Source organism: Epinephelus fuscoguttatus, linkage group LG1 (assembly GCF_011397635.1).
Source record: "Epinephelus fuscoguttatus linkage group LG1, E.fuscoguttatus.final_Chr_v1".
Lineage (NCBI taxonomy): Eukaryota > Metazoa > Chordata > Actinopteri > Perciformes > Serranidae > Epinephelus > Epinephelus fuscoguttatus.
Window position 1 is genome coordinate 18,212,422 of NC_064752.1, and position 26,252 is coordinate 18,238,673.

General features: G+C 41.8%; 1 protein-coding gene across 1 annotated transcript; it reads left to right on the plus strand.

Annotated features, from left to right (window-relative positions):
• Positions 1–1,043: 1,043 nt before the first annotated feature.
• st7l (suppression of tumorigenicity 7 like) lies at positions 1,044–26,003 on the plus strand. The gene is made up of 15 exons (XM_049587550.1): positions 1,044–1,222; positions 1,644–1,726; positions 3,460–3,619; positions 3,704–3,758; positions 3,895–4,010; positions 4,248–4,326; positions 4,558–4,646; positions 5,996–6,096; positions 6,277–6,391; positions 6,534–6,606; positions 7,284–7,386; positions 17,768–17,918; positions 19,982–20,074; positions 20,245–20,384; positions 24,170–26,003. Exons 1-15 carry the CDS (start codon positions 1,054–1,056, stop codon positions 24,263–24,265), a joined length of 1,623 nt encoding a protein of 540 aa, XP_049443507.1. The 5' UTR covers positions 1,044–1,053; the 3' UTR covers positions 24,266–26,003.
• Positions 26,004–26,252: the final 249 nt, after the last annotated feature.

The window sequence follows — 26,252 nt, forward strand, 5'->3', positions numbered from 1 at the left end:
AAGGAAATTAAGTCAGGAGAGTTTAATTTATAAAAATGCATGATAATTTTATTGATTTATTTATCAGAGATTTGAGATTGGATAACATCAACACACATATTACTCAGCAATTACCATAGCTTATCAGTGTATAACATAAAATACCTAAGAAAATTATAAATTATTAATTTAATTTACCAATTTTAATTGTTTATTTATAGTCGTTGATCTATAGAATAGTTTGATTTATAGTATAGAATAAGTTTAAGTTTTTAAGTTTATTTACTTTATTAATTGAATATTGAATAATTGAATTATTAAATTCAATGTTTTCACTCTTGCTTGTCAATTACACACAGGTCCGAAAGACACACACATGCACAAACAGGACCTATACATGCACAAAGTGGAGAGATGTCAGAGTGAGGGGGCTGCCCTTGGTCAGGCACCCCGAGCGGTTGGGGGGTTTGGTGCCTTGCTCAAGGACACCTCAGCAGTGCCCGGGAGGTGAACTGGCACCTCTCCAGCCACCAGTCCACGCTCCATATTTTGGTCCGGACAGGCGACCCTCCGGTTCCCAACCCAAGTCCCTATGGACTGAGCTACTGCCACCCCATAAGCATATAATTTTGTTATAGGTGCTTGTTGATGATGCTACTGACACAACTTCTTGTTTGTGAGTTTATTATCATGTATTTGTACATCAAAATGTCCCTTAGGTTTATTTATAGGCTATATTTAAGGAATAGTATCCTTATATTTAATTTAACTTAATTAATTTAATTTAAAATTTAATTTAATTTAATTATCAATCATGAATTGAGAAACATTTTTGCACCTGCACTGTAATTTGAGCATCTGCTCATCAAAACAAAACTCTGAAAAAAAAATCAACTACAAGACGTTTGTTTAAAACAGATTATTTATTTTGTTATTGATAGTTTTTTAATTTTTGATTGAGATATTGTTTTTTCTGTAGTCACCGGAAATGGACTTAATGTAGAGATTTCAAAATAGAAGTCATCTTACTTGGCAGGTCACGTGACTCCTCTGTTTACAGGCATCCGGAGAAACATGGAGGACACCGCTGGCAGTAATCCCCAATCTCTCGGATTCACAGAGAAATTAAAGTCTTGGCTGTCCTGGTCATGGACCTACGTGTGCTTCATTTGGTTCGGCATGGTGCTCATCATGATCTACGTCCTGTGGAGCCCGCTGAAACTGCAGGAAACTCTTACCTCAGGTGAATTCATGCAGCAGCTAGCTAGCTATTGTTAGCCTGTGGCTAGCTGGCTTTAGCTGACAGACAGCGGGAGCTGCTGCTTTGACACTTCGTTATCTCACTCACACAGGCACCAATGGAGGAGACTCACTGGTTAGCTTTAGGTCCAGTTCTTACATGTCTGCTCCCAGCTCATAGTTATACTGTTTTATAAACAGCAGCGTGTGTTGTGTACAGTCATACTTGGGTAGTTTATTGTTGTGCTGCTTTGGTCCTCATATACAGGAGATAATATATGTGGCTACATGTCACCTGCTGTACTGAACACACAGCCAGTGTTTGTCTGGAGACATATGGTTTATTGCATGTCTTTTTATTGCATGGTCACAACAGATAACTTGCTGTATGGCTCCATACTGACTGACTCTTCCTCTTCTTTCAGCCTCAGTGTTTCTGAACACACTCACCCCCAAGTTCTATGTGGCCCTCACTGGGACCTCCTCTCTCATCTCTGGACTCATCCTTGTGAGTTATTTCACACACCGTAGAATACATGTCACCCCGTCCTACAAAATTACACCTGCTCGTAGGCCACTTAGAAGATGAAACGTGCTATAACCTCATCTTCAATTCTTATTCAGGAGTCTAAGATGAGACACACAGGGGTGGAAGCCGAGTTTTAGTCACTAATAAATGAAATGACAGGCTGTAAGGGAAAAAAAATTCTGGTACATCCACTGAAAAGGTTTATTTACTCCTTCATTTAATTATGTTGTTCCTTTAAAAATGAAATGAGCCCTTCTGTGCTGAGCATGCATGTTCTCCCCGTGTCAGCGTGGGTTTTCTCCAGGTACTCCAGCTTCCTCCCACAGTCCAAAGACATGCAGGTTAATTGATGATAGGTGTGAATGTGAGTGTGAATGGTTGTCTGTCTCTAGGTGTCAGCCCTGTAGTAGTCTGGTGACCTGTCTCTAGCACACCTGTGCCCCCTAACACGATAAGCAGTTATGGTAGTTGAATGAACAAATGAATGAAATTTATGTCTATGACTTTGTAATACTAAATTGTTGTCAATTGTTTCTGAATTTTCACTGTCTTAAATTGTAATTGCGCTTTGGTAACACATAAGAAATGTCATACCAATAACGCTTACTGAATTGAATTGAACTGAATTGTTGGCGGGGGGGCTGGAGCCTATCCCAGCTGACACTGGGTGAGAGGTGGGGTACACCCTGGACAGGTCGCCAGACTATCACAGGGCTAACGCATAAAGACCGACAACCATTCACACTCACATTCACATCTACGGACAATTTAGTCACCAGTTAACCTGCATGTCTTTGGACTGTGGGAGGAAGCCGGAGTACCCGGAGAAAACCCACGCTGACACGGGGAGAACATGCAGAGCCCAGGGTGGAAGAAATAAATCAGGAACCCTCTTGATGTGAGGCGACAGTGCTAACCACTGCACCACCGTGCTGCCGTATGCAGACAGATAGGAGATAGGAGAAAATAAAAAAGATGGTACTCAATAAACAAAAAAAATGTTAGCTCACAAGTTAGTTTACATTACAGCGACAGAGCCTTGTGTCATTAGTGTTGTCAAGTCAAGGTACCACTGGTGTAGTGATATAACTGAGTAATGATTGATTGATTGATTGAGTTCTTTGTTTTGTGTCATGCACACAAACATGTGCCCAACCCTCATGGGTTTTACGTATCGTATTCCTCAGTCCCCAAACAAAATACACTGCCTTCTATCACAGGCCCGACAAAGTCTGCCACTAAAAAGTTCCCCTTCTAAAATATATTCACATTTTTCATGGTCATCCAAACCAAAATAAATCAACATAAATAGAAGTCATTCTAATTAACAGTACATCCCTAATGCCTTCGTAAACAGGACACCTCATTGTCAGTTTCACCTGCGTTTCACAACAAAGTCTGTCCTCTTCTGGAGTGTCATTAAATCTACTGGTTTCTGAGGCTAATGGTGACGATCCTGAGTGTAACTGTGCACACAGGGAGTTTAAATTGTACTTCACACCAGGTTCTACACTTGAGCTATTCTTTATGAGACATAAGTTTTATATATGGTATACCAACAGACCATTTTTCTCTACACATGAGAAACACTTTGCTCCTGAGTATCACAGAGTGCTCTGGAAAATACCTGACAAGTTGTTCAAATAAAAAAAGGATGCTTGCCTTGAATACTTCTGTAAAGCATGCTGTCACTGTGTGTTTTCTTGCTGCAGATATTTGAGTGGTGGTATTTCCGTAAGTATGGGACCTCGTTCATTGAACAAGTGTCAGTGAGCCACCTGCGTCCTCTCCTGGGTGGAGTGGAGAGCAGCTCCACGACTGGGCTGTTCGCATCTGTGAACGGAGAGGCAGAGCCCAGGCCCAGTGTCTCAGGTAAATGTGCATATAATACAAACTATAACAGCAATATTACCTGTCATACTACTAGCACTCATAATGTTGTCTTCATTTTGGTAGAGTGTAAGGTCTGGAGGAATCCTTTGAATCTGTTCAGAGGAGCAGAATACAACAGGTATGTGAAATGGGTCACGGTTCATAATGTGAAACTATTTCTGAAGATGCAAACTGTGTCTTTGGTCCAAGGATATTTGTCTGTTTGATTCATTGTGGATCATAAAGCAGTTTGTATTTTACATTTTACACCACAGGTACACCTGGGTGACAGGGAAGGAACCCTTAACATACTATGATATGAACCTGTCGGCCCAAGACCACCAGACCTTCTTCACAGGAGACACTCCGCAGTTAAGACCTGAAGATGCTGGTGAGTTTTAATTATACACAGACTAAAACAGAAATGCAACATGTCCTTGTCTTAAGATAGTACAAGCATAAGACTGCAGGCATATCTCCTTGTAAAACATTTTTTGGTCCTTTGTAAATGTTCAGATGTAGTTTGTGTTGTTGTTCTTGTTGTGGTGCATTTGACGTGGACGCACACAATAAAATATGTCTGTAAGGTCACATCTATAATAAGCTTGAGTTCCTCATCTCATTACAGTGATGCAGAAAGCCTGGAGAGAGAGAAATCCTCAAGCCAGGATCAGAGCAGCTTACCAGGCCATAGAAATGAACCATGAGTGAGTCCCTCTCTCACACAGTTACAAATATCTTCTTAAAAACTGTAACTATAGTAAGTGTCTGTGATTGTGCTTGCATCAAGAGCATGAATACATTAATATAATTATATAATGGTCTTTTAAGGGAGCTTTCGTACTCAAATTATTGCCTTGATTGCCTTAAGTTTTTGATGTGCATGCAGAGAGGATGGGCTGAAAATCTGTCCCTTTGTGTGTTACGTGTGTGTGCAGATGTGCTGCAGCCTATGTGCTCCTAGCAGAGGAAGAAGCCACAACCATCACAGAAGCTGAACGCCTTTTCAAAAAAGCACTAAGTATTGGTAAGAATGGATTTAAATACTGAAACGGTTTTTTTTTTTGTGTGTGTGTGTGTGTCTAAGTGACCAATGAGAGCAACACATTTTGTCCAGTATGGAGCAAGAGTGCTGCAGTATAATTTTTGGGGCAATAGCATCCTGTCAATGTGCGTCCACTAAGGGTGCTTTCACACCTGCCCTGTTTGGTTGGGTTCAATCAAACTGAAGTTCATTTGCCCCCTAAGTGCGGGCCGTTTGGGCAGGTGTGAACACAGCAATCACACTCACGTGCACACCAAAACAACCAGACTGAGACCTTCTTAAAGAGGTGGTCTTGGTCCGGTTACTTTATTCGTGGTGAGAATGTTGTTCTGACCTCGATCTGAACCAGCTGCAGTCACATGACACATTGTTTGGGTTAAACATGAGCATGTCACAGTCCTGGAGGATTATTAATGTGCACCTCCTCCTCTACTGCCTTAATATGCACATTCAGCACATCCAATGCATCAAAACATTGTTTTCTAGTTGTATGGTTTGAAACTGTATGGTTTGACTAAAATGAACAATGACAGCAATATAGTCCACAATGAGCAGCGCGAAAATCAACCTGCGTAGTTGTCCCTCCACTGTGACATTAGAAAGTGTCACATTTATCTTGCAAGTGTACTCTTCTTCAACGTTTTGTTCACTTCCTGGATTTTTCCCGCATGGAAATTCTGACCAATCAAGAGCAGCTTTCTCGCACAAGGTATTTGATCTGGTCCGCTTGTAAATGCCGCCGTGAGAACACGAACCAACTCTAGGCAATTATACAACTTTGTGACAAAACTAGTCCCTGATTCAGACCAAAGCAAGACAACTCTAGGTCTGAAAGCACCCTTAACGTGCTTGTTTTTGCCACTGGCTGTTTGTGTTGTAAGTGTCTGATAAAGAAATACAACGTTTTTCTTTACTTTCACTCACTCCCGTCTGTTTATTATTGTCTTCCTGCAACAACTCAACCTGTCACATTAACAAGCGGACTGTATCAAGCAGTCAGACACGAATAATAACAACCTGAGTCTGTCAGTGGCAAAAACTAATATTTGAGTGGACACCTTGTGCAGTGCAGCACTCCAAAATGCACTGTTGAATAACTCCAGATCACAGGTGGCTATGGTTATAAATAGACTAGACCACATCTGTCCACACCCAGCTGTGATGAAGGACATAATTACAAGTACAATATTCCATCAATGTGTCACTGCTCTTTGTCCACACAAGATCACAAGCTGCAGTATGAAGTTGTGTCAGTAATACAACTCGATCCATCTTATTGACAAATGTTGTGTTTATTAAATGTCTCCTGTTTTCTGTTCTGCCATCCACAGCTGGAAAAGATATCAACTTACTGGTGTACATTAAACGCAGACTGGCAATGTGTGCACGCAAACTGGGACGGATTAAAGAAGCAGTGAAAATGATGAGAGATGTGAGTTTCTATCAAAAACCTTCTCACAGTTGCACCACATAGTGATAACTGCTGCTACAGTGTACAAATGTCAAATTACTCTTTCAGCTGAGGCAACACGTTTACTGTATTTGAAACAACTGCAGCACAGTATTACTAACTAATTGAATTCTTAATGTGTGATATTTTCTCTCCTCACAGTTAATGAAGGAGTTTCCACTGTTGGGAATGTTAAATATACACGAAAACCTCTTGGAGGCACTTCTAGAGCTTCAGGCATATGCTGATGTACAAGCAGTCCTCGCCAAATATGATGGTAAGACTGAAGGACACGAAAAACTGTCACTTTTCTGAAGTCGTCATACTGTGTTTGGACAGAAATGAGCTCAGTGTCATTGAATAAGCCTTGAAATTGTATGACATATGTCACATGACCCCAATTTCTTCTGTCATTGCAGACATCAGTTTGCCAAAATCAGCCACTATATGCTACACATCTGCACTGTTGAAAGCACGGGCTGTATCAGATAAGTATGTGTCCCCTGCATGCTATTCAACATCAGAACCTCTTAAAGGGACAGTTCACCCCAAAATCAAAAATGCAGATTTTTCCTCTTACCTGTAGTGCTGTTTATCAATCTAGATTGTTTTGTTGTGAGTTGCTGAAGTATTGAAAATATCAACCGTAGAGATGCGTTCCTTCTCTTCAATATAGCGGAACCAAATGGCACTCAGCTTGTGGTGCTGAAAATGCCAACATAATACTTCTGAAAACTGGATAGCAATGTCTCTTTCCAGAAATCGTGACCTGGTTACTCAAGACCTGGTTAGCTACTGTAAAAGAAAATAGCCCCTACATGAAACTGCTCACATGAAGCTCAGTGGATTATCTTGAGTAACCAGGTCATGATTTCTGGAAAGAGACATTGCTGTTGAGTTTTTCAAATGTATTTTCTTGGCACTTTGAGCACCACAAGCTGAGTGCCATCTAGTTCTATATATTGGAGAGACCGTAGACATCTCTACGGCTGACATCTCCAACACTTTGCAACTCACACCAAAACAATCTAGACTGATAAACAGCTCTACAGGTAAGAGGAAAATATGTATCGTTAATTTGAGGGTGGACTGCCCCTTTAAAACCTGCTTTATAAATTAAATAAATATGTGAGCAGCAGCGGTGCGTCATACGAAGTGTTTCGTCTCAGGTTCTCTCCAGAGGCCGCGTCACGGCGAGGGCTAAGCACAGCAGAGATGAATGCTGTGGAGGCCATACACAGAGCTGTTGAGTTCAATCCACACGTGCCAAAGGTCAGTCATTAAAGTAACAAGTGTCACGCAGACTCTGATAACTGGGGGCCACGGAAACCTATTGATCACTTGATGTTGTTATGTTGTGCTTGTTCATGTTCCACAACTGTCCCGATTATTTTTGATTTAGATCTGTTGGGACTGCTTTTAATGAAATTCATGCACTAAAGGTTATTTTCATCCATGCAGCTGCTGTGCTGCAAGTTATCTCAGAACCCATCGGCTATCAGTCGTCTTCTTCTTCTGTGTGCCTGCCATTGTTTACAATCCGATTAGCAACTTGAGATGATATACACACAGAGTTATGATGCTCTATAAAGAGATATCTGAATAATAAAACACTTAATTTTTTCAGATGATAACTGATGGGTTCCAAGATTGAACTTTGGCCTTCTCTTAAAAACAATTAGCGAGCTAGCTTCCCTGATATCTGTCAGTAGTGTTTTCCATAGCTTTGGGGCTTCATTGACAAAGGCAAAGGCAGTCCCTGATCTTCTTCCAACTGTTGCTGGGAACCTCCAATAAACCAGCAGCAGGTGATCGCAGTGTTCTTTGAGGCAAATAGTTAACAAGGTAGTTGGCGATGTAGCTCCATCCCAGCCCATGTAGGTCTTCGTATACAAGGAGGAGGAGCTTAAAATCATGTTACAGGAAGTCAGTGCAGAGCAACTCAGACTATCCTGATGTGCTGTCTCCTCTTGATTCTGGTTAACAGCCGAGCTGCAGAGTTTTGAATTAGCTGAATTTAGTCTGATCATGAGGTCACACATGTCTGCCATGGGTGAAGGTGACACACAGAACAAACAGGTAAACCAGGAAGACAATTACAGGTGAGTTACAACAGTAGTAACAGGTGGTGCAACTTACAAATAGACGTGCTATATACTGACTCACCAGCAGGTGTCAGAGTTGCATTTATGACACATGATGTGTCAGCTTCAGACACTCAAGCTTGGTTTGGATATGTATTTGGGTAACTATAGTATTTAGTAGTGATTCATGTAATACAAATGAACAGGACGCTAGTGTATTTTTGTCGGGCACATTTGGTACAAACAGTGTAGTGTTTTTGGAGTCATACATGAATCGTGTGTTTTTACAGGAGTTTAGTTTGAATTTCACATTTAGGTCCCAAGAAAATCTGTAAACATGCAACAGGTTGGTCACAGTTTTACATAATAAGTGAGCAGCTCCAGCTGAATCAGGGAGAACATGGTACCACTGGATATCCTGTGGCCTCTCCCATCAGTTCCCACAGGATTAGATGTCACACACACAGTCATACACAACCAATTGCAGCAGAGTTTTGTCTCAGTTTAGCCTTTGTAGTGTGGTGTTGTTTCATCTCACAGACTCCTTCTCTGAGAGAATCAGTGTGTTTGTGTGAGTGTGTGTGTGTGTGTGTGTGTGTGTGTGTGGAGGGGGGTGTCAGCCAGCACTTTGATCCAGCCTTTGATTTTAAAGTGAGGGCCCTCATTTTCAATGACTTTCCAACTCCACTGTGCCCAGAGGCAGCCGTCCTCTCTCCTCTCATCGCGCACCCTCATCCTGTTTCTTATCCTCTCATGTTCCCTCATCCCCCTCTCATCCCCCGTTTGAGCCAAACAGAGAGTCTGATGTTGGCCACCACTGCCAACTGAAGGAAATTTGTAACACACCTTTCACAGGGGATTATTGGGAGGCTCGTCTTTCAGCGTTTGACTGGCATCTGGTGCTTACTCAGGCCTCAGAACAGAGTTGTGTTACGATTTTGACTCACTGCATGTGAAAATGTAGCAGAGGGGAAAGAGGGGGGGGTTGTTGCTTTGTGTTGTCTAGGACGATGAGTGCACCTGTGGCTGTGGCCTCTGCAGACACGGGTTGGCCTGTTGCCCTCTTAAGTAGGATCTGCAATGGGCTTTTTGTCCAAACATTTCCTAGAGGCTAATTCTGCACACTTTTGTAGATTTCCTACATTTCATTACATTTCCTAAATAGTGTAAAAATGTGTGCATGCTTTGGAAGGTGTCTTATTTAAAGGTGTCTGATGCAGTTGACAGTTATCTGGAGGAAGTCAAAAGGGAAAACCAACTCCAGATTCAGTGTCATTTTGAAACAAGCTTTGTCCGCTTAGTGTTTCACTTCTCTATATTTTTTCCTCACTGTGTCTGTGCTTTTCGTAGCTTCCTCTTGGATGCGTGCTGCTCACAGTCTGGCACCTCACCGCTCCCTTGTTGTAAATTCCTGACCCCATCTGAGCGCTGTGCCCAGGAATGTCAACATATCAAAATAGCAAGAAAATAATAAAATACAGGCAGAGGGCAGAGTCTCTGCAGATTAATACACCACCACATATTTGTAGTGGGTCATAAGTGATGATTGAGAAGGATTTCTTTTGTATAAGTCTGTATTTTTTAGGAAAATGCTGTTTAGTATACCTTTAAGAAAGTCATCAGTGATTAATCTATTAGTCTTTTCAGTACTGTATAATTTAAAACGGGTCACATTTTTTACACTGCTTAAAATCTAAAGTGGTATTTTAAGACATGTATCTCCCTTGTACAATAGATGCAGCCCAATCTCCAGAATATTGCAAGTTTCTGCAAACTATGGATACATTACATTTGTGCTTAATCATGTACCGAATATTTTGAAATGTGTGGTTATGCCTCGGTACAAAAAACACATTGTTAGGGTTGGGAAAAGATCATGTTTGGCTTAAAATACCCAGTTTGGCGCCACAATCATGGCTCGAAACGCAGCAATGACTCGCTTAAAAGAAACACCTGCTTTTGTCATTTGTTGGTCTCGAACAGTAGTCTCCCCTACACCAGTGGTTCCTAACTGGTCCAGCCACGGGGTCCAGATTTCTCCCAAGTGATTAGTTTAAGGTTCACACACATTAAAGGAAATGGCCACTTCAGAATGAAAATACAGACAGTACTTACTGACCCTCATGGTGACAAGAAGTCCAGTGTAGTTTTTTAATCCACAAAACTTGTTCAGGGTATCGGAGGATAACAGCTAGCCGGAATAACAGCTACACTTGAAGTGCATGGAACCCACATTTTGAAAATGTAATAAAACTCCGCTAATGCATTTCAAAAACGTCAGAGACTCGAGAACTAGCACCACCACTAGGCATCAGCTAGTCTCGCGCGAGTTGCCATGTAAACACAGCACATCTGCAGGGCAGGCTAGCTGACCATGGTGAGAAATGATGCTATAAAAATGGAGTAAATTACGTCTTTTAAAGTCAGTTTTGCATGCCGCGGCTTCAGGGCACTTGGATTACGACGGACGAGCCGTTCTGACATTTTTGGAATGCATTAGCAGAGTTTTATTACCTTTTCAAAATGTGGGTTCCATGCACTTCAAGTGTAGCTGTTATTCCGGCTAGCTGTTATCCTCCGATACCCCGAACAAGTTTTGTGGATTAAAAAACTGCACTGGACTTCTCGTTGGCATGAGGGTCAGTAAGTATTGTCTGTATTTTCATTCTAAAGTGGCCATTTCCTTTAATATATGCAGCGTCAGACTTGGGTTTTGCGACGTCGTTGAGCTGGTTTTCTGTCTCTGTCAAGTAGCTGCCCATTAGTCACTCACTCAACAGCAGGAAATTACACTTCAAATTAAAAGCTCTGCGCCAGAAATTCACTGTACTTCAATAGAAAGTGTGGGGTTTTTTTTTTTTACAAAGTTGACACGTTCGCAAGTTGCTTGTGGTCCATTCTGAACGGACCCGCGACCCACTTTTGGAACCATTGTCCTACACCTCCAGATGACAAAATCAGTTCACATACAGTATATGCACTCAGAACTTCATCACTCTAGAAGCGCTGACATGATACGAATGAAATGTACAGATGTAACGTATTCGCGGTTTGAATAAATGCCAACATGTTTTGCAATGATTAACAGACATATTGATCAACATATAAAACTGTATAGTCTTTGTCAATGTAAGGCAACAGGAGTTGCGTTAAAGGGGACACAGTAACAAAGCTTGTGTGTGTTTGTGTTGCTATACAGACGCCATAACGGATACCAGAGTTGCACTGAGCTGGAGCAAGCAGAGTAGAGCTGCTTGGGTAAATCTGAGCCTCTATGGATTTTTCTTAAATTCTCAACCATCATCACCAGTCTACCAGTCTGCAGTGGTGGCCCAAAGTTGAAAGAAATGGGAGCTTGTTAAAAGAAGGTTGCCCCTTTCAGTCCCTGGATCAGAAGGATAAATCTGGGTATGGAAAGCAAGACCTTTGACCCCCTGACTGAGGTTGTACTGGTTAGCTTCCAGGTGTGAATGTGTGTGTCTGTGTGAGTGTACACAGGGCAATTTCTAACAAGTTAAGGTTGGAAACAAGAAAAGAAAAACCCAGTGTGCAAGTAATGAAGGAGCACCGTCAGGTCAGGCATTAAGTGTGCGGGTGTTTCATCAAGCATGCCAAGGAGATTATATATGAATATCATACAAGGCTAAATCACATGAGCTCATTCAAACTGCTCAGAAAGAGAACCCACACACACTAAACCCACATCCACACACACACACATGCTTTAGTCTCAGTCTGTTTCATTGCACACCGCCCTCCACCCACGCGACCCTTTTCCCTTTCCCTCACCAGCTCTCCATTTTGCCCCTATTTACCTCCTCGCTCCCCTTTGCTCCCGTCTATTTTCCTCTCCTCCTCATCTTCTTGTCCTTCTCTATTTATCCTCCTCCTCCTCCACCCGTTCCTCCATCTGTCTGTCCATTCCAATCAGCCTCTCTACCAGCCAGTGGTTAAAAAACTGACAGCTTGTCGGATGCTCGTACAGCTGATCAAGTGCTCCCGCTATCTAAATCTGTTGTACATTTACATTTACCACCACTTTGGTCCGTACGCGTTCATTTTCGAAGCAGCCTGGCTGACCCGATCTCATCTACCTTGCTAGTTTGCTCCACTTTGGAAGGCGGTTTCTCATCTCACCCCATTCTGGTTGACGTGTTCCCATCCAGATGGCCTGTCAAGGCTCAGAAATGCAGATCTTCACTTAGTTTGCTTCTGAAATTGGCTTTTTGGTTTGTAAATTGAGACAGAGCGGCAGTGCTGGGGTTGTTCTGAATTAAGATGGATGAGGTTTGATACAGACGAGGCAGAGGCGGTAGTTAGGATTTGCTTCATCCTGGCCCATTTTGGAACACTGAGTTTTCCACTGTCCTCAGTAGAGGTTGGAGTAGCTTGTAGCAGCGTTAGCTTACTGTATGGAATTTTAAATCTGCGACACCTGTTTGTCTTCATGTTCTTGACTGCACATGTGTATGTTTGTCCGACCCTTATAGATGTTATTGTTCCCGCTGTGTCCCATTGTAAGAAGCAAAGTGCTGCAGATTAGAATCAGAAGGCAGCTTATGAGTTATGCTCTGGGTGTATGACTGCCCAGGGATAAAAGGAGAACACATGAAACTCAATCCCTTCATCAAAGAGGCGACAGGGAGTGGAGAAGCGGACCGAAGAACGAGAGCTTGGGGGGGAGTCAGAAATATGTGTAAAACTGTAAAATATCCAAGTATAACCAAAATAAGACATTGGCTCGCTTACAGATTGTCAGAATAATCAAACCTGAAGTTTAAGATTGGGCCCCAAATGAAGCTCCTTCTCGTCATGTGTTTCTAGTCAAGTGTAAAATGAATGTATGGGTTTTTTTTCATCAGTTACTGTGGTCGTGTTCTGCAACAGAGAAGTGGTGGGTTTCCTCTTGAGCTCGCCGGCTGGCCGGCTGCCTTGACACTGGTGCCGGGGGAGTAGAGGATGGTGAAAGGTTTGTGCTCGGAAGAAAGGAGACCGAAATGGTGAGGAGGATGCAGGCGGACAGTCAGATGTCTTTGGCTGAAGCAGACAGAGCTGATTTGAGTAAGTCAGACAGGATAAGTGAGAAGGTCAAACAAGCAGCTTCTGGTTGTCTCTTAGCTGCCGATCCTTGTAATGACTACAGAGGATGTTCGGTGAAAAGAGGAGAGGCGAGAAGACAGGACATTCCCTGGGAATGGTTGAGAGAAGCGAGGAGAAGTGTTTACACCTGTTGGGTGGTTGCTTGCTTGATTGAGCCTTTCCCCATGAGGGTGGAGAGATTCAGGAGGTGCAGAGTGAGGAACAGACAACAGAGGGGTGAAGTGGGCCCAAGTGACAGTCTGCATAGAGCATGACTATGGCTCCCTCGACTAAGAATTTTCCTATTAGACCAGCAGTCGTCATTTAGGGCCATTAGTCGACTAGTCGCCTGCATGTTTATGATATTAATTTAATTATTAAATGATATATTTTGGGCGGGGCAACACAATGGTTTGAGTTGAAGGTGTGAGAAAGAATAGTATCAGTAACATTGTTAACACTGTGCTACATTACAGAGAAATACCAAACCATACTAATGAACCTTCATTAATATAGGCCTATATTTTATCTACAAGTGCACGTCACACACTGAGCGAGCCGTCTGTTAATGATGCTGTCAGCAAAGCAGTAATGATTGTGCTAAGTGGCTAATGGGCATGTAGCTACTTCCATGTTTCAGATGATACGTCATGTTTGTAGTCGACCAATGAAGATGAGTTTACATAACACCTTGGGTTCATCCTTCACCTTCTCAAAATGATCCCACACTTTGGATTTCCTGCCTGACATGTTATTAACTAGCCTGTGGAATAACCGCAGGTACCAGCCCTGGAAATTAGGGGCTGTACACATGCTGCATCTTTAATACGCAAGGTCGGGCGCAGGGTGCTACCCTACTCTACCTTTTTTGTGCCAGCTTTCAAGAGCACAGCGGCAGGTTGTATCTGAGGTTGCTAAGCAGTCTTAACCAGCATCATATAGCCTATTTAGCTGAAATCCTGAGTGCAGAGCTGATCTTCTTCCAGGTGCTGTTTATAAGTGTGTAGACCTATCGTTAGGGCTACCCGATTATGGAAAAAATCATAATCACGATTATTTTGGTCAAAATTGAAATCATGATTATACAAACGATTATGTGGCACACGTGATGACTTATATTGTTTACACGACTGTATGTCATTTCTTTCTCTACATGGTCACGCGTTTACAATTCTCCTCTGCTCTTAATTAACCAGATCAGTACTCTGTATTGGTCGATAGCCAAAGCCCAGGTATCACTATCATATCAGGACTGAAAAAGTCCAATCAGTGCATCTCTACCTGGGACACAGGGTCCAGGCATATATCTCGCAAACTGAAGGAGCATGAAGGAGGGCTTGGAGAGAGATAGGGATGAGCAGGGTTGAAGAGCCTGGGCAGGCTGTGATCATGAGGGCGAGGGTGGAGACAGAGGGTAAGGCAGGGAGTAAGGCAGGGGGAGATGGGTGAAGCAGCATGGTCTGGATGGATGGATGGATGGATGGATGGCTGGCTGGCTGGCTGGCTGGCTGGCTGAGCCTGTGACCATGGAAGGGATTAGACAGGATTAGCTGTGGGGTAACCTTCCCAAAGTGTCAGTCTGAGATCCAGAGCGCTGTGAAGCTGGCCGCCTGGGAATCCAGCCCAGGGGGCCCCAGCCCAGCACATGGGCTTTGTTTAACACAGACCCCTGCCACACTGGGCACCACAGACATAAAGTATGTAGAGTGGCATGTTCATCAAAGTCAGTGTACACCTATTAATGACCTGTCTGTGGACAGAGCTGAGCCAGTATTGAAAACATATACTGTTGCATGCCATTACAGGGTGTCTGCAGATCATTAAGTAGTCTTAAAACGTCTTAAATTCTGTAAATACTAAAAGTAAAAGTAATGATATTGGAAGTTGTGATGTCTTAATCGCCACAGTTTTTTAAAATCAGATTTCATTTATCAATCTTTTGAGTTGTTTTTGTCAAATGTGTTACGCTCTTCTGCCTGAAAGTCGACATTTCCGATGTTACAACTCTTTAAACCTCCCACCAAAACCAATACTGTCCTCTTACTTTATACTGGTAGTTAAGTGTTAGCAAAATGTACTCACTTTTATAACCATATTGACACGTGATACATAAGACCTACTACTTACCTTTATACTTGTGCGCATTTCTTAATAAAGAAAATCATATTTGTTCCAAAAATCAGTCTTAAATTTGGTTAAAAATGTATCTTGAAAAGCATTAAACGTAATCGTCTGATACCTGTAGACACCCTGTGTAGTTTCAGAAAGCATACCTGTTCTATAGGTTGTAACTCTGGGGTCTGGGTCTTTGTCAGCACGGTGAACTGACTGACTCACAGGGACAAACTTACACAGCAGGGGGAAGAGAGGAGGGGCGAGCGGGGGGATGTTACACATTCATGGAATGAATGTACTGTACTGTAACAATAACACACACTCAGAGAGCTTTGGAAAGCTTTTCCCTCCCACTTTGAACAATTGCAAAATAAGGCTGTCAACAAATACCTCACATGAAGAAAATATGTTTTGGGTCTACGGGGAGGTAGCCACAGGGAATTGCACAATGGAGTAGAATAAGTGAAGTGCTGACTGAGAAACACAGAGAAGATGTGAATGAAACCATTAAAGCGGCGTGAAATGGTTTATGACCACAAGGGGGCAGACTTTTTTTTTTTTAAACCAAACTTGCATAAGCAGAATTTAGGCTGACGGTTGCCTACTTTGTAGCCAACTCAACAAGGCAACGTCCCATTTGAGCTGTCTCTTTGTTACCAGCTGTTGAACATAAGAATGTAGATAGTCACTGGTATTTTAGTTGTGGTTTGGTTGACTGGTCACTTACTGAGTTACTCCTCTTCATCCCCTCTGGGACATAAGGCTTCAATGAGCTCTTTCCATTGCATTCCATCCCTGGCAACATGTTGCGCCTCTCCCCATGACAGGCTTATCTCTTCCAACTCCAGTGTCACAGTTCTGCGCCAGGTGGTTTTGGGCCTGTTTTCTTTTTGCCTGGCGGTATCCATTTTGTGACGACTCTTGTGATCCAGCCCTGTTCCTTCCTTATTACATGGCCTCGCCATCTCCGACATCTGTGTGTGATTTCCTTGGTGATGCTCCGGCTACTTGTTTTCTTGTACAGTTGAAGGTTGGAGATTTTATTTGGCCACAAGATCTGGCATATTTTTCTGAGGCATCCACCCTCATCATGTCTGTTTTGACCCTTCACCAACTCTCTGATCCGTACAGCAGAACAGATCTGACATTGCTGTTACAAAGAGCATCATCGTTTTAAGGCTGTATTGCTTGGATCTCCAAGCTGGAGCTGGGAGAAGGCAACCTGAGCCTTTCCCAGCCTTGCTTTGATGTCTTTCTGGGTCCTGCTGTCCTTGCTGATAACGCTGCCCAGGTAAGCAAAGTCTTCCACAGACTCAAGTGGTTCCCGATTGACAAGTATGGGTGCTGAGGGGTTGATGTTTACGCACAGCACTTTTGTTTTGGAGGTATTGATGTTGAGTCCAACCTGTGTGGCAAAGTTGTTGAGCCTGTATGTTTTAGTCCGTATGTTTGGATGGTTCGTTGAAAGGAGTGCGAGATCATCAGCGGTTGACGAATGCCTGAGAAAAACATTTGGGTCTCTTTTGTTGACTTTCTTTGTCAGCGTTTTGCATTTATGCAATAGAAGTCTGTCGGGAGACATAGTAGGATGACAACAAATGTCTTCAAATGACTGCAAACAATGGACGTTGAAGTTACATGGTATTCATCTCAGCCTACGAATGTTTGGGCCAAGGTGTTTTCACGAACTTCTTTATATCTGCTCACTGCCATTTTGCTGGAAATGTTGTATACAATTGGCTTGTGTGGCCACCTTACTAAGTATTTCATGACAGATACTATTTGATCCCACGGTAGCAGACTGCTGATTTTATAGGCGACTGCATTCAAAAGATGCTGCACGGTATCACAGTTTTTGATAGCAATAGTAAGTGCACCTACACTAGATGCTCCTGCTACTCTTGACCAAGTTCAGGAGCCAAAAAGCATCAAGGTGTGTGTGTACTAGGGATGGGTATTGTTTAGGAAATTAGGATACCAGTACCCTTGAAATAATTCTGAGTACCAATAGAACACTTTCTTTGATACCTTTTCTCTACTCCATGTAATCCCTGTCATGTGAATTGAAGCATTCAGCTGCATAAAAATTCCACCAGATTCCACACGCATGTAGTATAGCCTTAGTTTTCGACATTTTAGTGGCATCACAACAGCCTGATATTAAAGTGAAGAATGCTTGCGGTGATTGGCTGCAAGCAAAACCATACAAATAGTATTTTTTATGAAGATCTGGGTAAAGTTTGACTGGAGATATTTTGATACTACTTGGAACTGGGTTATTTCGGTTGATACCTTTAAGGTATCGTGTTCAGATAGCTAGCCTGTATGTGTATACTTACCAGGAGTCTTGTATTTCTGTCTCTCCCTGTCTGCAGTACTTATTAGAGATGAAGAGCCTGATCCTCCCTCCAGAGCACATCTTGAAGAGAGGTGACAGCGAGGCAGTGGCATATGCTTTCTTCCACCTGCAACACTGGAAGAGGGCAGAGGGAGCCTTAAACCTACTACACTGCACCTGGGAGGGCAGTATGTATCACTGTTACTTCTTCTATTGTATACCACTGCTCTGTGTATGAATGTAAAGAATTTATTATTTCAGTTTTGAAAGTCAGAAGTTCATGAGTTACAGTTATGCAGTACTTCAGTAGGGCCGGGCCATCACAGACCCAGAGTATCATCCTTGTATGCTGCTGTTCATTGTTAAATTGTTGTGTCACAGGTCATGTATGCACAACACACCCACAGCTACTCTACTTGATTATGCAAGGATGAGGTCATTGCTTCACAAAGCACAGGAAGAATGTTATATTTTAACATGTTAGTGTCTTGTCAATCTGTATAATATTTTTGCTACTTAAATGCTTCACTGAAAAATGTGTTAGCCATTTTAAAGAGCCTCTTCTAACCATAGCTAAAGGAGAACTTCACCCCCAAATGGTTTGTGTATTAATTACTCATCCCGTGTTACATTGAATTCATGCAGAAGACTTTCTCGCATACCTCCACAGCGAAGGAAGAATTAATAACACACATTAAACAACACCAAACCTACATCAAAACATCCATTTACAAACTGTTACACAACGCGTGCTGTATACTCCAAGTCTCATATATCCAGTCGTATGCTCAGTACTTCCCAAACATTCATTCGTTCGTTCATTTTCTGTAACCCCATATCCCAGCTGACAGTGGGCGAGAGGCAGGGTACACCCTGGACAGGTCACCAGACTATCACAGGGCTGACACATAGAGACAGACAACCATTCACACTCACATACACATCTACGGGCAATTTAGAGTCACCAATTAACCTGCATGTCTTTGGACTGTGGGAGGAAGCCGGAGTACCTGGAGAAAACCCACGCTGACGCGGGGAGAACATGCAAACTCTGCACTGAAGAGCTCCCCTACCCCAGGAACCCTCTTGCTGCGACAATGCTAACCACTGCACCACTCTCCCACCTACTTCCCAAACAGACAGCCCTTTTTTTGATTGAGAACTGAACTAAAAATGTATCTCTGTTTTCTTTCAAACCAGACGACATTGACAAAAACAGCAATTTTACCGTGCAGAACACGGGAGCTGCTGGTCTACCGCTGCCTTGAACAGTTAGTTAGTTTGTGTTATTGTGTGACTTTGGTGTTTTAAAGGATTAGTTCAGATTCGCCAAAGTCACATAATAACACAAACTATTCAAAAAGACAGCAGTAGATCAGCAGCTCCTGTGTTCAGTGAGGTAAAATGACTGTTTTTGTTAATGGAGTCTGGCTTTGAAGAGAACATAGATAAGTTTCACTTTCACTTCAGTTCCCTGTCAGTTTGGGATGTACTGAGGATACGACTGGATAAATGAGACTTGGATTACATTGCATGAGTTGTGCGAGAGTAAACGGATGTTACGATACATATCTGCTGTTGTTAAACAGGGACCCCTTTTACTTTAATTTATCGAGAATTTTCTCCATTTTTTGAGTCTTTGTTCACCAGAGGCATGCTATATAAGAATAATAAAAATAATAACAACTTTATTTGTGGAGCACTTTTGTGCTTTCCAAGGTACAGAAAATATACAGTCATAACACATGTATACCTGTAAGCATGCACACATACATACAGGCTGCAAACACATACACTCCCACACACACAATGAGTCTATCAACTGTTAGAAAAGGCCAGTCTGAAAAAGTAAGCTTTGAGACGAGATTTGAAGATGTGAACAGAGTCAGCTGATCTGATGCTCAGTGGGAGGCTGTTCCAAAGCCGAGGAGCAAAAACTGAAAAGGCTCCACCACCCTTTGTCTTAAACCTGGACTCTGGGACAGTTGGAAGACCTCAACCAGCACACTTGAGGGGCCTGTTTGGGAGGTACAATGTGAGAAGCTCAGTTATGTACTCTGATGCCAGATCATTGAGAGCCTTGTATGTGATTTAAAGAACTTTAAATGGATTTTAAAACTACGTTTTCTTCATAAACTCAACATAACACGGGGGAAGTAATTGTTGTACAAATGGTCATTTGGAGGGTGAAGTGCTCCTTTAACACTTTTAGTTGTGTTGTTTAAAAATAATTCATACTTTGTCTTCACAGCCTTCAGGATAATTCCCTACCCACTGGAGAAGGGTCACCTGTTTTACCCTTACCCAGGATGCACAGAAACAGCAGACAGGGAGCTGCTGCCCTGTAAGTACAATAGCCAAAGCCTACATGCAGTCCATTAATGTGCAGAGTTGTTCCCAATTCGATTGTGTAATCACTATTAAAACCCCTTATCTCTTCTAAAGGCTTTATTTTTGTCTTGTTTATCTGTACTTGTATCCTGACTTTGTCTCATCATCTCATTTTTGCTCCAGCGTTCCACGAGGTGTCTGTGTACCCAAAGAAAGAGCTTCCCTTCTTCATCCTCTTCACAGCAGGCCTTTGCTCCTTCACTGCCATGCTGGCCATGCTCACACATCAGTTCCCCGAGCTCATGGGTGTCTTTGCCAAAGCAGTAAGTACTCCAACTCCAAATGCACATCTCAGTTTCATCTCAAATGTTGCTGTTCTGAAATTCATATATGCTGATTCAGTCCACTTTTTTATCGTTACACAAGTTTAGCCTGTGTGTGCGTTGGCTGACCGGTTACATCTTCGGTTTATCTCTGATTCGGTATTTGTTTTAAATACGTGTTGTTTGTAATCTGAACATTTTAACCCCGACGGTAATTGCTGCCTTCCATCACTGTCAGTAACACTGGAGGCTCATGGGAGTCGTAGGCCTGTAAAGTCTGTGTTTCCCGCCAAAACAAGCTGTAGTCCAATTTAAGCTATCAGTGACCACAGCGGAATAATGCAAGCTTAACGCCATAGCAAACACAAGAGTGTAGCTTACAGCCCTAAAGGTTTAGAAACCCTGGATGCGTGCATGACTTCCTTTTACTGTTTGTTTATAACAGAAGTGTTGTTATCTGTTTTTAGCCAGTTTGGCAAACTCCTTCCTTTGGCTAATCCTTTGTTTACGGTCACCCTGTTTATTACTGCCTGCCTTTACATAGGCTTGTAGCAAAAACAAGGCCACAGAGAACATGTAGTGCTCTTCCTTTTGTTATGGGAAAGATCGGGGGGCAGATAGGAGTTTTACAGCAGCCCCAGCGAGCCTGGTTTGTGTAATGTTCGGATGGAAAACCAGTGAGGGAGGAACACAGAGGTCCTCACTGCCTTCTGAGGAGAAACAGATTTCTCTGAATCTGTTGCTCTTGAACAGAAGATCCAAGCAAAGGAGGACAGTGGTGACGGTCTGCCTTTCCTTTATTTATGGACAGCAGACATGTATAGCATGAAGCTGAGTATGTTTCATACATTAAATGGGATTAGAGAGGTACTTGATTTGCACTTGTCTGGCCGGGCTGATATGTCCACTTATGAGACTATTAAAGTGTCAAGTGTATCAAGAACACCTCAAGTAGTTTCAGAGAGAAACCATACTGTGATATTTTAGACGACAGTTTACTGTTGCTATCGAACTTAAATCACTAACACAGTGTGCATTTTAAATGCTCTATTATACACATATCTAATATACGTATATCCCAGATCTTAATCATAGATCTAAGTGGATATATGTCTGCTGGTTATCTTAAAAATGTGTGTTTAAGTTGTCTATGTGTATGAGGAGTATTTATAAGATGGGTTACAGCATTACAAAATTAATTTTGCTCGTTTTCCTACAACTGATAACACAAAATTAAAAATAATCAAAATTGTCAAAATATGCTCCAAAATACGTTGACGTGATTTACAATCTAACAGTGTTAGATATTTTTCCAGTATGGCCCTGTCTAGTAGGGGTGGGGGAAAAATTCAGTACAGCACAGTATCGTGATATTTTGCGTGGCGATATTGTATCGATACTCAGACGCCAAGTATCGATCTTTTATTATATACATCATTCATTTTTACAAATACACATTTTCAACCAACTTTTGGTACTAGAATAATATATAATAAATATAATAAAATCAATTTCAATCAATTTTTCGGTCCACTAGATGGCGCTGATGTTTTCTTTTCCTGGTGAGGTCAGCATAGAGCAGGAAGTTCATCCAAACAAAGATGGAGGCCAGAGAAAGAAATTTTTGAAAAGCGCCGTCTGCTTTTAAATCAAACAACTGGACTCATTTTGGATTTTTTTTAACAAATTGTCCAACCTTGACTTTACTGACTTGTATTGTGCAAAGTTTGTTATTAGAAAGGTGTTTTTATATTCCTCTACTGAAGGTGGTGATGTCTGTGCACTTCTCTAAAATCTGAGAATCAAATGTACGCCAGGCAAGCTAGATAATGTACGTCACTAATAAAAAAGCAAAGCGCTGTCTAATACAGGAAACACATATCGATGGTAGAACAGACTTTGACACAACGCTGGCAAAGAAAGCTGAAACCTGAAACCTTCAGCGCAGAGCAAACTCGTCAATACGAGAGCAGAGTTAGCATTGGCGTAGTAAAGGGGTTGACAGTAAACATGGCCGAGTGTGCAGTTTTTAGACGTAAACAGGACTCTGGAGCTTCTGTCCACTATCTGCCAAAAACCCCATCGCAGCATATACTCACAAACACTAATGCTGTGTGAACTAGTTAGCAGTTAGCCTAGGCGCTAACAAGCCAACAAACTAACAACATAAACAAATGTAAGATGCTAACTACATTTACCGTTCTGATATTCTGCTAGTGGCTGATTTTGCAAAACAGACTCCTCGTCTGAGTCTGAGTCTGACTGAGACTTGAATGTCTCCAAAGTTTCCTCTACCACTAACGCTAGCCACCTTGATGCGAACTGCTCTTTCATTGGTCAACCAGTCAGCGGTCTAGCCTGGATAACGTCGTGTCAGCACAAGAGAAAACAGAAAGGGAAAACTTCTGCAAGCAGAGATGGTGTTTGAGGCGGAGGCCAGACCTGAAATTCTCAATGAGACAGAAAGAGTATATCTGTTTCCACCGCCTTTACAGTTTTATTTAACTATTATGTGGGACCCCATGTTAAACAAAATATTGATGAATTAATTAGTATTTAGAAACACTTTAAAATGTGTCTGCAGGGGAAGTTTAATAGTTTGTCACAGTAGTATATTTGCAGGTTTATTTCCTTTCCCTTCGTTTTTTTGGCTCTATGAGAGACTGAAAGAGAAACGGAAAGAACGAACGTGAATGATTCAGTGTATGAGTGGGCTGACATGTAAATCATGGATAACATAAAGTTTATACCCAGATCAGTATAATAAACCGTCAGCACTGTTTCTACAAACAACATCGTAAAAATGATAATACTTTGATGATTCTGCTTTGTTTTTGTCTTCCTGTTCTCTGGGAAGCTTTATGTATTAACTGCATCCTGTCACCTAAAAAAAGCCTTTGCTCTGCACCTTCCTGTGTTTTGAAAAATTGAGCAAGATCAGTACTCCTTATGTCAAACCTGTCTTATTTCTGGAAAGGACGGCAGACTAAGGACTCAAATGTATGTTCTTTTAAACACATCAAATGTGTTTTTTTCCCATGCACATTGGCCTGCCACTGTGACAGGGAGCTGGAGGACAGCGGATTCTGTGCTCTCTTGTGATTTTCCCTAATCAAAAATAATAGAAGTGTTTCTTTTTCCTTTTGAATGAGAATTTTTATAAATGTTTTAGCGGAAATCTCCGGGGGTGAAAAATGAAGCCAACATGTAAGTGCCAAACACTGCAGTTCCTCAAATGGCCACTTGAGGCTGGCTCCAAACGCAAATCAGTCCCCATAGACCTCCATGTTAAAATGCCCAACTTAACAGCAGAAATAAACATGCTTACTCCCTGGTACAAAAAACAGTTTGGTTCCTTTTGCTTATATTCCCATTCATGACAACTGTACATGGGGTGCATTGTTATATAACTCACCCGTTGACATTTTACTAAGGCCTAAAGTGATGCATAATTAAGAGTGGGCTGCTTTGAGCTCCACCCTTCTGTCCAAATCTGGTCACGTTTGGCTGCAAGCGTCCAATATGGTGTTGACTTGAGGTGTCAAAACTGGAGTCCACAATCCAATGGGTGACATCAGAGTGGTTTTACTTCAGGATTTGAGACAACATGAACAAGCCCCAATAGGCTGTTTAAGTGAATTTGTGGGCTTGGTGACTTTTGTGAATTTACTTTACTTACTTTACTTTAATATTTAGTGTTTTACTTAAATATTATCTAAGAATTAATGTGAAGATATTTTCCTGATGTTCAGCTAAAGGCTCATTGTGTTTCTCTCTCTCTTCAGTTCTTCAGCACACTCTTTGCACCCCTGGGTTTCTTCGCAGACAAGATGGAAAGCTTCATGCCGTCCAGTTTTTGGCACCAGCTGACTCGGATCTGACCCCATCTTACACACACACACACACACACACACACACACACACACACATACACACACACACACACACTCACACAACACACACAGAGACACACACATACACACATACCAATACCACGCCAAACCCTCAGACAAAAAGTGTTTGCTCTCCTGTCTTCAGCATTACTGTCCACTTGCTGCATTGTTACTGATTATGTTGGCTGAGGTTGTATCAACATGGCAATACCACTCTGAAGATGCTCTCCCACACTGTTCCTCCAGCAGCCACGTTTTTTTTGTTTTTTTTTTTCCAAAAGCACATTTAGTGCAACGATTACACAGGGGTCGTTCATTTGTCATTATGTTAGCACTGGGCAAATGGAAGTTTTTAAGTATCCCACAAAGACTGGCTGCAGATTTTTGGTGCAGAAATCAAATTAGGAATTCGTCAGAGGCAAATTAAACCACAAAAAAGCTAAAACTGTTTTTAATGCTCCTCAAAATACTGACTAGTCAGGTGAGTTTGTTTAAACCAGTATGATTCTGGCACAAGAAACAGGAACAAGAAACAATATGTGCACTGAGGATGTCTCTTGTAGAGTATATTATTTACAAACATCAAAAAAGATCCCATTGGGTATTTGGGATGGGAACCTGTGTGTCCTATGTCAACCCTCAGTGCCCAGATTTAAACGTCTGTAAGACCTCCCTAAAAACAGAGCTGTGATTTACAGCCTTGAAGTGCCTGCAGTGTATACAACGCCTCTGCAGTTCAACAGTTGTTACCATGGCATGACACCTCAGCACTACATCACTGGGGCAACCGCCACCCCCGCAACATCGAAATGTAAATGGGATCATTACAAGTCACAGTTAGGCCTCTCGTGGCATCACTCATTTCTGCTGATTGCTCTGCAGAGTGTGATAAGTCAGCGCGTTAGTCAACTTCTCTTGTCACCAAACAAACATAAAAGAGGCAGACGTTGCGGTAGTCATACTGAGAATAATCTGGCACAGGAAATGTAACTAAAACTGTAATACATGAGATTACAGTAGTTCTAAATACACCGACGAGCCCTCAGAGAAGCATTTGGAGATAGAGGTGAAATAAACAGACAGGCACGGACAGATTGTACAAAGTTATTTTACTTTGTATGAACAAAATCTTTCTCTGCCATTGACTTTGTCTGTTAATTTTGCCAGAATCGGTATATGCATTGTGTTCTTCTGTTCCCCCCGTTTTATCAGACTTAATAAGCTGAGAGGCCAGTGTTCCCCTGTCGTGAAGCATAATGTAAAAACTGACAGATAATGTAAAAACCTGACAAATGTGCCTGGTTCAAAATTGTAATCATGTCTGTAATTGTACTATATAATGCCATTGAAGTCTATGAAAAAAAATATGTTACACTACAGATGCATAATGCATTCACCTGAGGAAAAAAGCTCTGTTTATCATAAATAACAAGATTTTTATCTCAGAATTATGCGAAAACTTTTCATGGAAAAAAAAAATTGCTCTTGAAAAATTAGAATTTATGAGATTATTTATCTCGTTAATTGAGAAAAATGAGCAGATTTTAATTCATGAAAACTTTTCCTATAATTCAGAGATACTAATTCAGAAAAATGGTAAATATTTTTTTCTGGAACAAATAAGCTACCGTAATACACCACTTAGTCGTGGATGATAAGAATATGATGCCACATCATCCCAAATTTTTATTAAACTGGCAGGTTTATTGTATTTTAAGCCACTTAACACAGACATGTTTACTTTGTTTGTCAAGTTTGTGAATTGATAGATATTAAATTTTAGGCGGCTACAGAAACATAAAGTTGACGTACTGTAAGTGACATAATACTGACAACCCTTCACTCCACGTGTTATAGAAAATGTGATAAAGTGCCTTTTAGTGTGCTGTTTTTTTTATCCTGGGATGGCAAAGGCATGAAGCTCCTTTGGATTGGTTAGATTTGGGCAAGAAGAATGGGCTGGGGTAAGAACGTC